Below are 12,857 nucleotides of genomic sequence, written 5' to 3' on the forward strand. Positions count from 1 at the left end.
TGTAAATAACAGCCTGGCCGGGTGTCATACATTCGGACTTTTCCGACCTAATTAACTAGATACACGAAATTCCATTATTCAAAAAGTCTTTGAAAGCAACACAAACGGGCCGTGACAGTTCTAATGAATTGGGCGGGGCCAGAATTTCTCCCATGCTGATTGGCCTAAACCCTCAGTTCAAACTCATTCTCAGTCCCACCCTGGTCCTACCCTACCACATAAACCAGCCATTGTATTTTAGTTTTTTGTCAAATGCTTTGTCATGTAGTTACATATTTTCTGCCACACAAAAATAATGTTTCTTTGTTATTCTTTAATATTAGCAATACAAAGTTATTTGCTTAACAAATCTAGTGCAAACAGCACACAAACATAATTAAAATACTACCACCTATTAGCTATTATCCAATGGCCTAAGAAGTGCTAGACAACAGTAGAGATTAAAAGAATACTTCACCCCCCCCAATTACCATTTCTTTATCAGTAAATCATCCTGTGTTATGTTGAATCTGTCAAGAAAAATCATCCGTTTACAAACTCTCACATAACTTGTGCAGTGTAACAAAGGTCTCATTTATCCACACAGATATGTCAGTACTTTCCCCATCAGACAGATTATTCCAACAGGGAACTAAACAGAGAGTGAAACTTATCTAAACTCTCTCCTAAACCAGACACCATTGACAAAAACAGTCGTTTTACCTGGCTGAACACAGAAGCTAGTGAACCTGAGCTTACCTTTTAAAACACCAAAGCGTGTGTGAGTTTGAAAAGGATGTTTTGATATAGTTATGCTTTTGTTAACACAAACCCTACGACTTCACTTAATCAGGACTTTTTTTTTTCCATTTTTGCATTATTTGTTCAAAGGAATACGAAAAAAGTTTTCTGTACAAATTCCATGTAACAGGGTGGGATACACAAATGATGATTTGTGTGGTGAAGTATTCCTTTAAATATCTCTATATGAGGTGAATCTAAAAACTGTCACAGCGAAGCAGCCTCTTCTAACACTAATGTAACACCTATTTCCTTCTACCCTTAATGTAGAGCATTGAGGAGAATAAATCCAGACCGAACAACTTATTTGCATCCAAGTTTATTTTGAAATTCCCTACTCCCCCTGTACAAGAAAAAAAGGACTTTCCACAAAGGCAGCAGTGAACTGTCAGTGATAGTACTTTTCTAGGGAAGGAAAAAACTTATAATCACAGTGTGTCTTCTTTTCTTCTTTTAAATACTTCTACTGCTGTCATCTTTGGCTGGGTTTTCGGCAGACAGCTTTCTGTCAAACCACATTCCTGCGAAGCAAAAGTTTAAGCCAATAGAGCAGGGCTGTGGGCTTTATGTTTACAGTGCCAATGCAGGAATGTTCTGGACTGTATACCTCTTCTTCATTAACACAAAAGAAAAAAAAAAAACAATAAAAATTGAAATAAAAATAACAAGCTGTTTGTGTTCACAACACAAACAAATATTACCGCCTGGGGAGATAGCGACAGTATGTCGAATTTCATAAAATTGTATAGACAAAAAATAAATCTACAAAAATGGAGCTAGGTAAATATTACACAACAGTAAACATGTTTTTATTTTTTTCCTTTTTTTTTTAAACTCTTTTCTGTCGAACCTCTACACAAAACCAAAATTCTTGGTCTTAATGGCTAGCAGGAGTTTCTGTTTGAGTATCTGTTTTGAAGAATAGAGTGGCACGTAGAGACGTGAGATGCAGGTGTTGGCTGTGGGGAGGTGCTGGTCATCTGGAGGCCGGATGGTGATGGAGGGCATCGGCTGGAAGCCTTCCTCGCTGGCTGGCAGAGAAGGGCTGGAGGTCCAGAAGTACACCTGAGGACAGGGAAAATAATAAATCACATTTGCCATTACCATCCATTTAATCTTACGAAAACCTTTGTAATGTTCAGGTGTTTGTGTCCCGGGATGAGTCAGACAAAGAGAGACTTTGAACAAATCACATTATTGAACACTTTCTTGCTGTTAGGTGTTCACTTGGGCCTGTCATGCACATCACTTAATGTCTGACAATTAAATTACAGTCTAAAGGCTTGTCTCTACGAGATGTCAGTCTGCCACTTGTGTTGTCCTTCAACTGAAACAGAAATGCATCATTTAAATAAACCTGTGGCTCCGTATAAGCCCATGTTTCTGCCCTGTCACATGCATGTCACTACATCTTCAGGAGATTTTTGGATATTTAACTTGCACATGCATTAAAATAAGGTTGCAGCCCAGAGAAAGAGTTTCAGCTAATTTATTTAGCAGATGAAAAGGTGAAAAGGAGATAAATTAAACAGTGCTGCCATTTCACTGACCAACATCTAACCATCCCTGTATTGTTCTTTATTTTATCATTTAAAATGCACAGCTGCAACAGGTTCAACCGTTACATACTGTAGTGTGGCTCGTGTTAGGCAATTGTGCAATAATGTTGCCAGTGTAATATGTTCCTCAGCATTAGGGGCCAAATGGATAAAGTTATGTAAATGTGGATTGTTAATCTGAGCTGAATGTAAAGTACAACAATTACTAACAATGCTAAGCACTGAACTGCAGCAAGTCTCTTTGTTTTTAAAGGATAATTATGGTGAGAACAGACTTACCAGATCTTGCCTCTCAGTCATGCTCATCTTCTCCACTATGGACCAAAACCAGCGTTTAAACTGCAGAAGTTTGTCTGCATTTTCCCCTGTTGGATAAAGTACAAGTCTTAACTCACTGTTTTACAGCGAAAAATATACAATTGTAAATCTTTCATTTCTGAAATAATGCATAAAACAGAGATAAGACAGGAAAATGGACAGAAGCAGATACAGAGCAGAGATGATCCAAACAGCAGCATACCAGACTCATCATTGAAGGAGGTGAAGCTAATGAGCATCTGGACGTTGACTTCTCCACAGCCATTGACCAGCAGCCTGAAGTCTTCGGCCGTCAGGTCCTCCAGGGCATTCTTAGGAAGCACATCCAGCAAACCCTTCCTCATTGCCTACCAAAGACAGATTCACATCATAATTGTGTCAAATGCATTTTAGTGACTGACAACATTTACCTGTGTTCGAACAAACTGACACACTTTGAGATAAGATTGGATTAGACAATCCTTTATACAGCAGTAAAATTTGCAAAATACGGTTAAGTCAACACTGAACATCTGAGTATTCATATTCATTCTAGTTTCATATTCATATGAGTAACATTGTAACCCCCTCTAGTTGGCACCAGAAATACTTATAGATACCCTGAGGAACGGGGAGAAGTTTAGATCAGCATGCGAAACTAACCAGAAGCTCTGATTATTAACGTCTCTCTCGCTCTCTGTCTTTCACATGCACAGGTGCACTCTCAGATTCAAAGGATGAAACCAAGTGCGTGACCAGTTCAAGATTGCAGCTGTTCACAGATGTTCAACGTGGAAAGTATGACGTCTTCTCACTTGGTCGAATGAGAGAGGTGCTTTGTGGTGCACTGGTGATCTGCCTTGACATGTGTGCGTATGAATTTGTGTGCACACTCTTGCATGAGAGAGTTACCATGTTGAGTTTGTGTTTTTGAATGGAATGAGTTGAGATGTTAAATACACAGTAAATAAATGTTAATTGCTAACTTTTATTAAGTGAGTTGGTGTCCTGTTTGTGAATGTGCAATGTTGATAATGCACGGTGCGAAGTGCCACACATTTCAGTGGCATTAAAAACACAATCTGTTGTTGAAAAATGTGATTAACAATTTAAAATGGCTCTGACAAAATACACAACTCATCTAAGTTTAAACTTCCATTTAAAAGTCAGGAAAATAAGTTGTCGGGAACATCTCTTCAGTATTCACAGCCAATTAAGAGGAAGTAACATTTTTGAAAATGTTTACTTACATGGAGAGGCTGCTCAGCTACCACCAGCATTCTGTGCTCAGCATACTTCCTCACGTACTCGTACACATTGAGGGGAGTTACTGGCATGTTGACCCCACCAGACAGAAGCTCCACCTGAACCAGGAAGAATAAGGCCTCAACAAACACTTCATGGCACAAACATATTTCAATATTCAGATTTTGACATGTTTTTGGACCCCGGATCTAGTGTGGTCAATAAAAGTCACTGAAATAAAGCTAATTTTTCAGATTTTTTTTCTTCTGTTTTGACATTAGCACTGCATCTAAACTTTAATTATCGTACTTAAGGGTGCACATTTTCAATAAAACACCTTGTTGCATGCACCAGGTTTGTGCTATTTCAGTTTTATATTCTACTTCTGAAAAACTGAGCTTCTTACACGTACCTCTAACAACACACTCAAGTCATTGCACCCCTTCCTTGTTTTAATGCAGTGCTTATTTTAGTTGAAACAACCGGGTCTCATTATGAATCTGTTACTGTTACCATCTATATTTGGTGGCACAATGACAGTGTAGTCCTTTACCTGTCCAGCCCCTTCCTCTTTGCAGAGGTCAATGGCAAAGGCAAGGTCCATGGCAGCAAAAACTGCATCTGCTTCACCAGCCTGAGAATGGCGGATCAGCTGCCGCAGGCTCTCATACATGACCGGGTCGAAGAATGCAAAGTCATGCCAGTTCACCTGCAGTAACAAAGATTAGTCAATTTAGCGGCATCGTTCTGGAAAGCACCAACATCATGTAGCAGGGTCTTACTTCATGTGCAATAAATATATTGTGAGAACATATTTTCCTCTTACCTTCCTCCCAAGCAGCACTTTGATTACATGTCTGTTCAACGTGATTGGACACAGTTCGTTCTGCAGTAGACACAACCCCAGTATTCTGTAGAGAAAACACAACACTTAATTTAATGTTTCCTACTTTGTCAAGATGTGACTCATTTAGTTCTCCTCTGGAGATTTTGACAAAACCAACTGAATTATTTCTCTTCATATTTGACCAAACAAGAAGACAACTCATTACCTGCCAATGTTACGGAAGCAGTTCAGCCTGGCTTCTGTATTCTTGCCGGGCCGAGGGGAGTAGAAGCCCCTCTTGCCAGGCTGGTAAAAGAGAGGAGCATTGTCGTCCCCATCATCTGGGTCGTCCAGCTCCATGTCGACCACACTGCGGGTTGAACCGTGACGCTTACGGTTTTCTTGCTGCTGTAACCACACAAAACAGAGGAGGCTGTTTAGAGGGTATGCATTGTGCATTCATCTCATTTTATATTAATAGAAGAGAAATGCCAAACCACCGCTGATTATTACCGACAGCGATTAAATGAAAAACTATACATGTTGGGACAGTACAAAGTAGAAACTAATAACGGGTTTACTTGTGCTTTCTCTGGAGCCTCCAGAAGACCCAAGTCTAATATACTGTCGGCACCATTTTCCCTGGAGGAGACAGACACCAACGGTTTATAGTTAGTTCAACACACTTCACAATGCAAGGAAATTCTGAGACGATTTTGATATAACTGTCTACTTGTACAGCAAGTGTCACAGACAATAAGAGCAGGATAGTACGTGTCACTAAGATGAGTAGATGGTTACCTTCCATGTGCAATGAGAAGCTCCATGGCCTCCTCTACCCTGGCTCGGAGAGAATCCTCACTAGCCAGCAGCAGCAGCAGCTGGGCAGGGGATAGCTCCAGCAACATGCCTGTGATTTTACTGGCAAACGCCTGATGGGAGAAACACACAGCTGGTCTAAGTATGGTGAAGGAAACTATCAATTGTTCCAGTTAGACAGACTGGGAGTCATGCATATAGTTATATAGTGGAGTCGTCAAATATGTCTCCACTCTTAAAAACTGACGTGACCTGACAGCAAAGTAAAAGTAATGTGCTCTCCAGAATCTATACATTTCTTTATCTTGTTGTTTAGATGTGCAAGGCCAGTTTCTTGCAAATATGGTAGTAGTCAAGATACGTCGAAGTGTTCTTGAAATGGAAAAAAAAACAAAAAAAAAAACAACTTATTTTGGAGGCTATATATCATGATGGAAAATACTACAACCTGCTCATGTATTGTTAATGTTATTTTTTTTGTCTGCCCCTTATACCTCGGGGAGGGGTCAAAAGGAATAAATGAAATGAAATGAAAATGTGCATATTGGAAGGGCACGCCAGGAAACTCCAAGGTCATCAACAGTCATCCCGCCGTTATGACAATTGTGGCTAGCAACAGGCATGGTGTATTCTGTTTTGGTAGCTAGCTAGTTGGATAGTAAAATAACAGCTGTTGCAATTCCATAAAGTAAATGCAGTCAAGTGAGCTGTTATTTGTGAAACCTCAGTGCCAGCCACCGCTTGGATATTGATCCTTGTGTATTTATGGTGTTACAGTATGGGTACTGCGAGCAGCCAGAAAGCATGAAGAAAAACCTGTATTTCAGCAATAATTTATCACATTTAGTATACCAAGTAAAATTAAACCCATACCATAACACTGTGGATAGACAAGCATCAAAACCAAGCAGTGGCTTGCACCAGGTTTACACAATGACGGCTCACTTGACCGCAATTACTGCATTTATGGAATTATCTATAGCTCATTATTTTACTAACTAGCTAGCTAGCAAAACATAATATGCTGAGCCATGTTCTTTGTTTCAACGGACAACACTTGCAGACACTTAAAGTACTGGAAATCAAAAGAAGTCAGAAAGGTATGACACAGTTTCGCTGTTTTTAACTGTTAACTGTTAATATAGCTTAAGAAAGTGACAGTGTGTTTATCACAGATGTATACTGTTGGGTATATTGCAAATGTGGTTGAAATGCTATACTCCATTCATATCGCTACTGGCAGGCAGTCACTGTTTACTGTGATGACACTGCCACCAAGTGGTTTCCCGGTGCGCCTTCACAGTATGCACACAGTAATGAGCAGGTTGCAGTAATTTTTCAACAATGTTATATAGTCTCCAGAATAATATCAGTGTTTTAATAATGGCTGCTGTTCCCCTTTAAACTGATAAGTATCAGTTTTGGTAACACAGAGCTTTGACGAATGCCAATGATTTATTACCGGTTGCATTGCGTGAACACGTGGGTAGAGCCTTTCACCCAGAGCTTGTCTGTGTGCAGGCAGGGGGTCGGGCTCATCACTAGGGTTTCCCTCTGATGATGGCCTAAAAGGCCTGGTATCTATGGACAGCTGCCTCCTTGAGTCTCTGTGGAACATAAACACACAGGCTTGTCTCAGTCTCACAAAGGACAAACTTATTTTGTTTATTGTTGAGGGGGAATACAAATATTAAGTTATAGTTTACCTGTCCCGGTCTCTCCGAGAACCTGCTCGAAGCCCTCCACTTCTCCTCTCTCTTTCCCGGTCTCTGTTTCTCAAGCGCTGCATTAGATCTACAGACACAAACACACAAACACAAATACACATTTAATATAACAAATTCCCCATTAACTGTAAATTCATGTAAACAAAATTATTTTTTACTTATGTGATAACATCTTTAAGCATCACAAAGTACCATTATATGTAACAATGAATGAGCTCTATGATACTGTATAGTTTCTATGTATTGTCATACTTGAATTGTAATCGTGATGACACGTACTGCTGGCCTGCATGCCCTTGCTGACACTCTGAACACAGTCCAGATTGGGCAGCTTATCATTGGAGAGGAGGGCCAGGGCGATGGCTGTGTAGAAGCTGCGGGCCACGCCACTGCCCTCGCCCGGCTCATCCTTGAAAGTGACCTTGACCCGGTGCACAGCCATTGGTGTGGTTGTGCAGCGCCTGCCAAAGTGTGTATTTAGCTGACGCATGGTCTGCTGTATTAACTGGTCTCGATCCCGGTCCACCTCCAGGGCCAGGTCACGGGACTGCAGGTTCCTCAGCTTCTCCATCTCCCGACGGAACTTAGATTCCTTTACCTCAAAGCCGCCTAGCTCTGTAAGGATCTGCGACAAACAATAAAAAAAAAATCTTTATGATCCTGCTCCCTTCTCATCTAGTACACCATCACTATCAGTTCCATTATGAAATATTTTTTATATTAGTATTGAATCAAATAATAAGACTTGTTAGTCTATTCATATTTCAGCTGATTGAAAGCCGAATTAGCAGACCAAGTTCATTGCAAAATAAATGTTTCATGTTAAAATAAAAAAAAAAAACTCAGTTTGGGAATTAAAAGCATTTCAAAAAGTATAAAAAGAGGGCTAATGTGAGGATGGTTACAACCGTCACTTAGTTTAAATGAATATTCAGAAACAGAATGTACCGATCCAGGCTCGGCTCCGACATCCTCCATGAAGACGCGACCAAAGAGCTCCAGTGACAGACGCCAGCGGCCTAGCAGCATGTCGTGTGAGATCATCATCCCCATGAAACTACAGTGAGGTCTGGACAGACAAAAGAGAAAGAGGCACAAAATGTATTGTTTTAATTGCATTTTATTAGCATATAAAAACAGTTCTAGTCAGTGGAAACTGCATATGATACACTGATCACGATAAGCAGATGATCATTGTAACCTTTTTTATTTCTTCATTTCTAAGGCAAATTACCATCTAATTGACACATGTATATCCATTACATGGATAAAAAGTAATTAAACGGATAGTTTTGCTATTTACTGAACTCTGTTGACTGATTCAAAATACAGCTGTTGCGGCGGGCATTAAGTGACTCGATATTATCAATCCACTTTACAATTGGGCAGCTTTAGTCACTGGTGCTTTCCCCATGCCCATTTCTTCTCATTGTTTTCGCTGCTACATCTCATTGGCTCGTTTTTAGCAGTTTATCATAAGTAGGGCTGCAATAGTATGGGATTTTTATGGTTTGAAAACCGTCTCAGAAAAAATGGCGGTATCACGGCATTACAGAATTTACATTATCATCAATCAGAATGACCCTTAAAGGAATGAAAATGGAAAGGCTAGTTTTGGTTGAACAAAGGTTTTATTACTATAACTGCAACTTGAAACTTGTTAATTAAAGTATTTGTAAAAAAGTCTCCCATTTGAAAAAAAAACTAAAATAAAGGGGAGATTCTCCATCCAGTTGCTTTTTTCCCCCCAATATTGTAAATAAGCATATGTACACGGTGTACTAACCGTCAACTATAATGTCACAGTATACCTTGAAACCGGTATGATCTCTGTACTGTTGATCACTATAACCATGATAACTATAAGCAGTTTCCAACGTATATTAAAACATTTTGGGTTATTTTGAGGGTCAGGCTATGACCTACATCATATAGTCTCTAATTTTGAGTAGGTCAGCTGTTGTCTGTTTTGTCCATTATTAGAATTTGTATAAGATATGATTTTGATGCTAGTTACAGATTTTATTTGAATGTACTGTATGAAAAAGTTACACAAATATATTGCAGAGAATTTTTCTTCTATGTGAGGGGAATTTACAGCTGCCACCGTAGCTAAGCAAACATAACAAAGCACAGATTAGTGTCTGGTACCTGAATGATGGGAGAGGAGGTCCATCGCTCTCAGTGAGGCCAATCTCAGCAAGCAGGCTGCTCTTCAGCTGGGCGGCGAGGTCATGGGGTGAAGGGCCTGGTTTTGAAGCCTCCAGCTCCTGCTCTGCCAGAGACTGGTTCTCAGTGCTCCTCTGGCCAGTTTCCATACTCATCACATTCTTAAGGTTGGCTGAGTAAGACATCTTAGTGGGCAGGATCTGTTTTAGTAGGGTTCAGAGTCGTTCTTTACCAACGTGAACGGATGTCTTTGATGTTGACAGTGTGATGATGACAGAATGGAAATATGGAAATGGGACACAGACCACAGGCTGTGTTCCAATACCCACACTTGAATTTCAGTGTAACCAAACACTACCCAGTTTATCCATTACTTCTTGCTGTCCATTATATCCAATGCACTCAAATATATTGGAAATAATGAGGAGGAAATAATGAATCCTGGATAGTTTTTACAGATTCCTGTATAAAAATGAAGTTACTTCAACATTTCCAGTTTGTTTGATATGCGTGGATATTAGAACACAGCTGCCAGCGTGTTTGTCCAGTGCAGAGGGGTGGTATACCTGAGAGGGGGAGGGTAGAGAGGAGCCCATGTTTACCTCCAGGCAGTTCCTGTCCATGCTTGCCTCAGCCAGGCCTTTGGTTGCCATGTAGGAGGAAGAGTACAAACCCTGAGAGGGACGACCAAACAGATCCTCCTTCCTGGCATTAGGCTGTAAAAGAAAAGGCAACATTAAGTTGAAGCCACAGATGGTATTTGGCCAATATGGAATATCGTAGCGTTACATTTATCTAACTAAGGACTGTATGCTTTCTCTGATGTGTTGGTGTAGTGTTCTGCTAGCTCTGTGATTTATCAATAATTCACTGTCCCTGTCTAACAAAACCTTGTGGCAAAAAGGAAGATAATATGACAAGGAACATGAACAGACTGACTAATAGATATCTTTCTACTAATAATGTCAAGCTGTAACCGCAGAGCACACTCTGCGCCCTTTTGGACTAAAAGCAGACACTGCACGAACTGAGCCCAGTTCTGATCAGATAATTTCAAGAATCGTGCCAATTTGGTCGGTTGCTGTAAGAGCATTGGTTATAAACTATACTGAACTTTTTTTGTGTAATTGTAGTACTTAGCATTTTTTTCACACCTAACCTCCTGGTTTGGTTAAAATGAACTCCGGCCCATTTGCCGAGTAAGTACAATTCATTTGTGAAAATGAAAAAATTTGTGAAAGCTGTCAATCAAACCCTGGTCCAGACCAATAACTAAAGTGAGGCTTCTTGAAACAGTGGGTCATGGTCTGCTTCCGAGGAGACTCTTGTGCGGTTTGTGGTGTGAAAGCAAATGAACCAAGTATAGGCTTTTATGCTAGCAGATATTTGATTTTGCGATGCATAATCTTTCTGATGATGCAGGATGACAATTGCCAAAATTGTTCAATCAACAAAATACTAGTTAATCTATATATCTTTATGTTTACTCCTCTTGGTAAATTTGTAAAAAGTCAGAGTGAAAAGGAATTAAACTAGAACTGCAATCAAACAATGTACCATTCCGCCCTTGGTCCAGATCACAGAATGTATATAAAAATTGACGACATGACCCAAAAGTGAAGCCAAAAGCTCATGATCACTCCCTGGTGAAACCCCACCCCCTGAAATTAGCAGATGGGACACAGGCCAAATAAATATTTTTTCAAACTTCGTTTCTGTCATTTAGGTAGTTCTTAATAGCTGAGCTAGTTCAAGTGTTCATTTTTTTGATAAGTTTGGTTTTAATTATTTATCTGATGCAATAAAAAAAGGGGGGCGTGACATCATGATTGACAGCTGTGTGTGTTCAATGATGTGCTCGCAATCGGGTCGGACAGTTGTATGGGTGGGAACTCGATACCATGGCTCCACTTCCAGATCGCTACTGCACAGACTCTGGCTCCAAATGAAGTCACCAGCACAAGATGGCAGCGTTCGTATACAGAATACTTTGGCTTCAATTTTGTACAGTGGAAGGAAGTAGAAAGGCGTTGTCCACTTTTATATACCGTCATTGGTCCAAATCAAGTGAACCAAACTACATGTGTGAAAGCACCCCTCGATGTTGTGGCTAAAACAGTGATCTGGCTGAGATTGTCTTTCAATATAAAAAGGAACTTGGCTGTAGAACAGACAGACCATGTTTTCTGCATCTTCTATCTGGGGCTCCATAGTTTTCTTTATTTCCCTTGCCACTGTTAAGCCATGAGACATGCACATCACCAGCATAGTTGTCATCACTGTCACTAGATGGCATGGTGCTGCATATGTAGCATGCTGTTAAATGTTATGTAGGTTATGGACCGCGCATCTTTAAACCTTCCATAATATACTGAGCAGCAATTCTGACCTGCAGGAGGTGGGGCTGGTCTGCCAATGGGATGGCCTCAGCCAGGGGAACATCGAAGGGGTTGGGTGGGATGCAGCCGAGAAAGGTCATGGAGTCAGAGCGACGGAAGAAGGGATGGTTCTGACCCGTTTCAGAAGGGACTGGGTCCTCATCCTTGTCCTGCAGAGTTGAACCTGAGGTAAAGCAGAAACAAATCAACTGTCTGCACATGCATTAAAATGACCAAGCAGTTCTTTGATATTTCTGACACACTGACTATTAATGCTGTCTGGCTTACTTTGATTGGTGTCTTCATCGTTCTCATGTTCAGAATCCTCATTGTCCAAACCCAGTTCCAAAATCTCTCGATTCCTTCAAAGAAAATTAAAGTGGATTACAAATACTCTTAAAAATAGTGGCATGTATCCAAACCCTATCGACCACTGTTCTTGCTGTTTACTTTGTCAAGTGAGACAGTAGAACACATAATGTGAAAGCAGGGTTTTGTTTCTGTGGCTATCATACATAGTTCTATGCATTGGCCATATAGTGATGCAAATTTCAACCCATGATCACAAATTCAAAAAATGGTCATTACAAAAACACAACTTGTGGGATTTCTTTTTGGTAGTAACCAAGCATAGCTATGCTGCCACTAATAAACTTTCCATTTTTGAATACAAAGACAGCATTTTCATTTGTTCTATTCATTTACCTCTTTCTGTCCATCTGTGGGGTGTCCAGGGTGGTCTGCTGGTTCATGGCCTTTATCCAGTAGATAAGGGCCTGGAAAACGTAGGCCACATGTTTCAGAGAGCACACATCCAGCACAGGAAGCACATCAGAGTGCTCATCATTGTGGGAGCGCATCAGTGATAAGGCATAGTTCAGGAAGTCGCCGCGCGCTGACATCATGCCCTGGCGAGCTGTTAGCAGGGTAGCGGCTCTCCTGAAAGAACACACAACACATGCAAAACAAGTGAAAACACTGCAAACCTCACTAAAGCAGGAATCTATAAACATGGGGTTAACAATTCAATACAAAGTATAGACCAAACTATTTTGTG

The 12,857-nt window shown here is 40.4% G+C and overlaps 1 protein-coding gene across 7 annotated transcripts in view; it reads right to left on the minus strand.

Annotated features, from left to right (window-relative positions):
• Window positions 1–1,083: 1,083 nt before the first annotated feature.
• ubr5 (ubiquitin protein ligase E3 component n-recognin 5) overlaps window positions 1,084–12,857 on the minus strand; it is a 37,215-nt gene continuing 25,441 nt past the window's right edge. For 3 of the 7 annotated variants that reach the window (XM_050046625.1, XM_050046628.1, XM_050046624.1), the window contains 18 exons: window positions 12,506–12,739; window positions 12,089–12,162; window positions 11,812–11,984; window positions 9,989–10,138; window positions 9,405–9,622; window positions 8,202–8,322; window positions 7,506–7,878; window positions 7,233–7,320; window positions 6,989–7,133; window positions 5,509–5,639; window positions 5,289–5,349; window positions 4,934–5,115; window positions 4,708–4,792; window positions 4,435–4,590; window positions 3,887–4,000; window positions 2,860–3,004; window positions 2,619–2,704; window positions 1,084–1,845 (listed from right to left, as the gene is read on the minus strand). In XM_050046625.1, coding sequence (XP_049902582.1) covers window positions 1,633–1,845; window positions 2,619–2,704; window positions 2,860–3,004; window positions 3,887–4,000; window positions 4,435–4,590; window positions 4,708–4,792; window positions 4,934–5,115; window positions 5,289–5,349; window positions 5,509–5,639; window positions 6,989–7,133; window positions 7,233–7,320; window positions 7,506–7,878; window positions 8,202–8,322; window positions 9,405–9,622; window positions 9,989–10,138; window positions 11,812–11,984; window positions 12,089–12,162; window positions 12,506–12,739 — 2,749 coding nt within the window. In that variant the 3' untranslated portion in view covers window positions 1,084–1,632. The remainder of the gene's footprint in view (window positions 1,846–2,618; window positions 2,705–2,859; window positions 3,005–3,886; window positions 4,001–4,434; window positions 4,591–4,707; window positions 4,793–4,933; window positions 5,116–5,288; window positions 5,350–5,508; window positions 5,640–6,988; window positions 7,134–7,232; window positions 7,321–7,505; window positions 7,879–8,201; window positions 8,323–9,404; window positions 9,623–9,988; window positions 10,139–11,811; window positions 11,985–12,088; window positions 12,163–12,505; window positions 12,740–12,857) is intronic. The other 4 variants (XM_050046630.1, XM_050046629.1, XM_050046631.1 and 1 more) reach the window with 3 other exon arrangements.

The sequence above is a fragment of the Epinephelus moara genome, chromosome 6, assembly GCF_006386435.1.
Source record: "Epinephelus moara isolate mb chromosome 6, YSFRI_EMoa_1.0, whole genome shotgun sequence".
Taxonomy (NCBI): Eukaryota; Metazoa; Chordata; class Actinopteri; order Perciformes; family Serranidae; genus Epinephelus; species Epinephelus moara.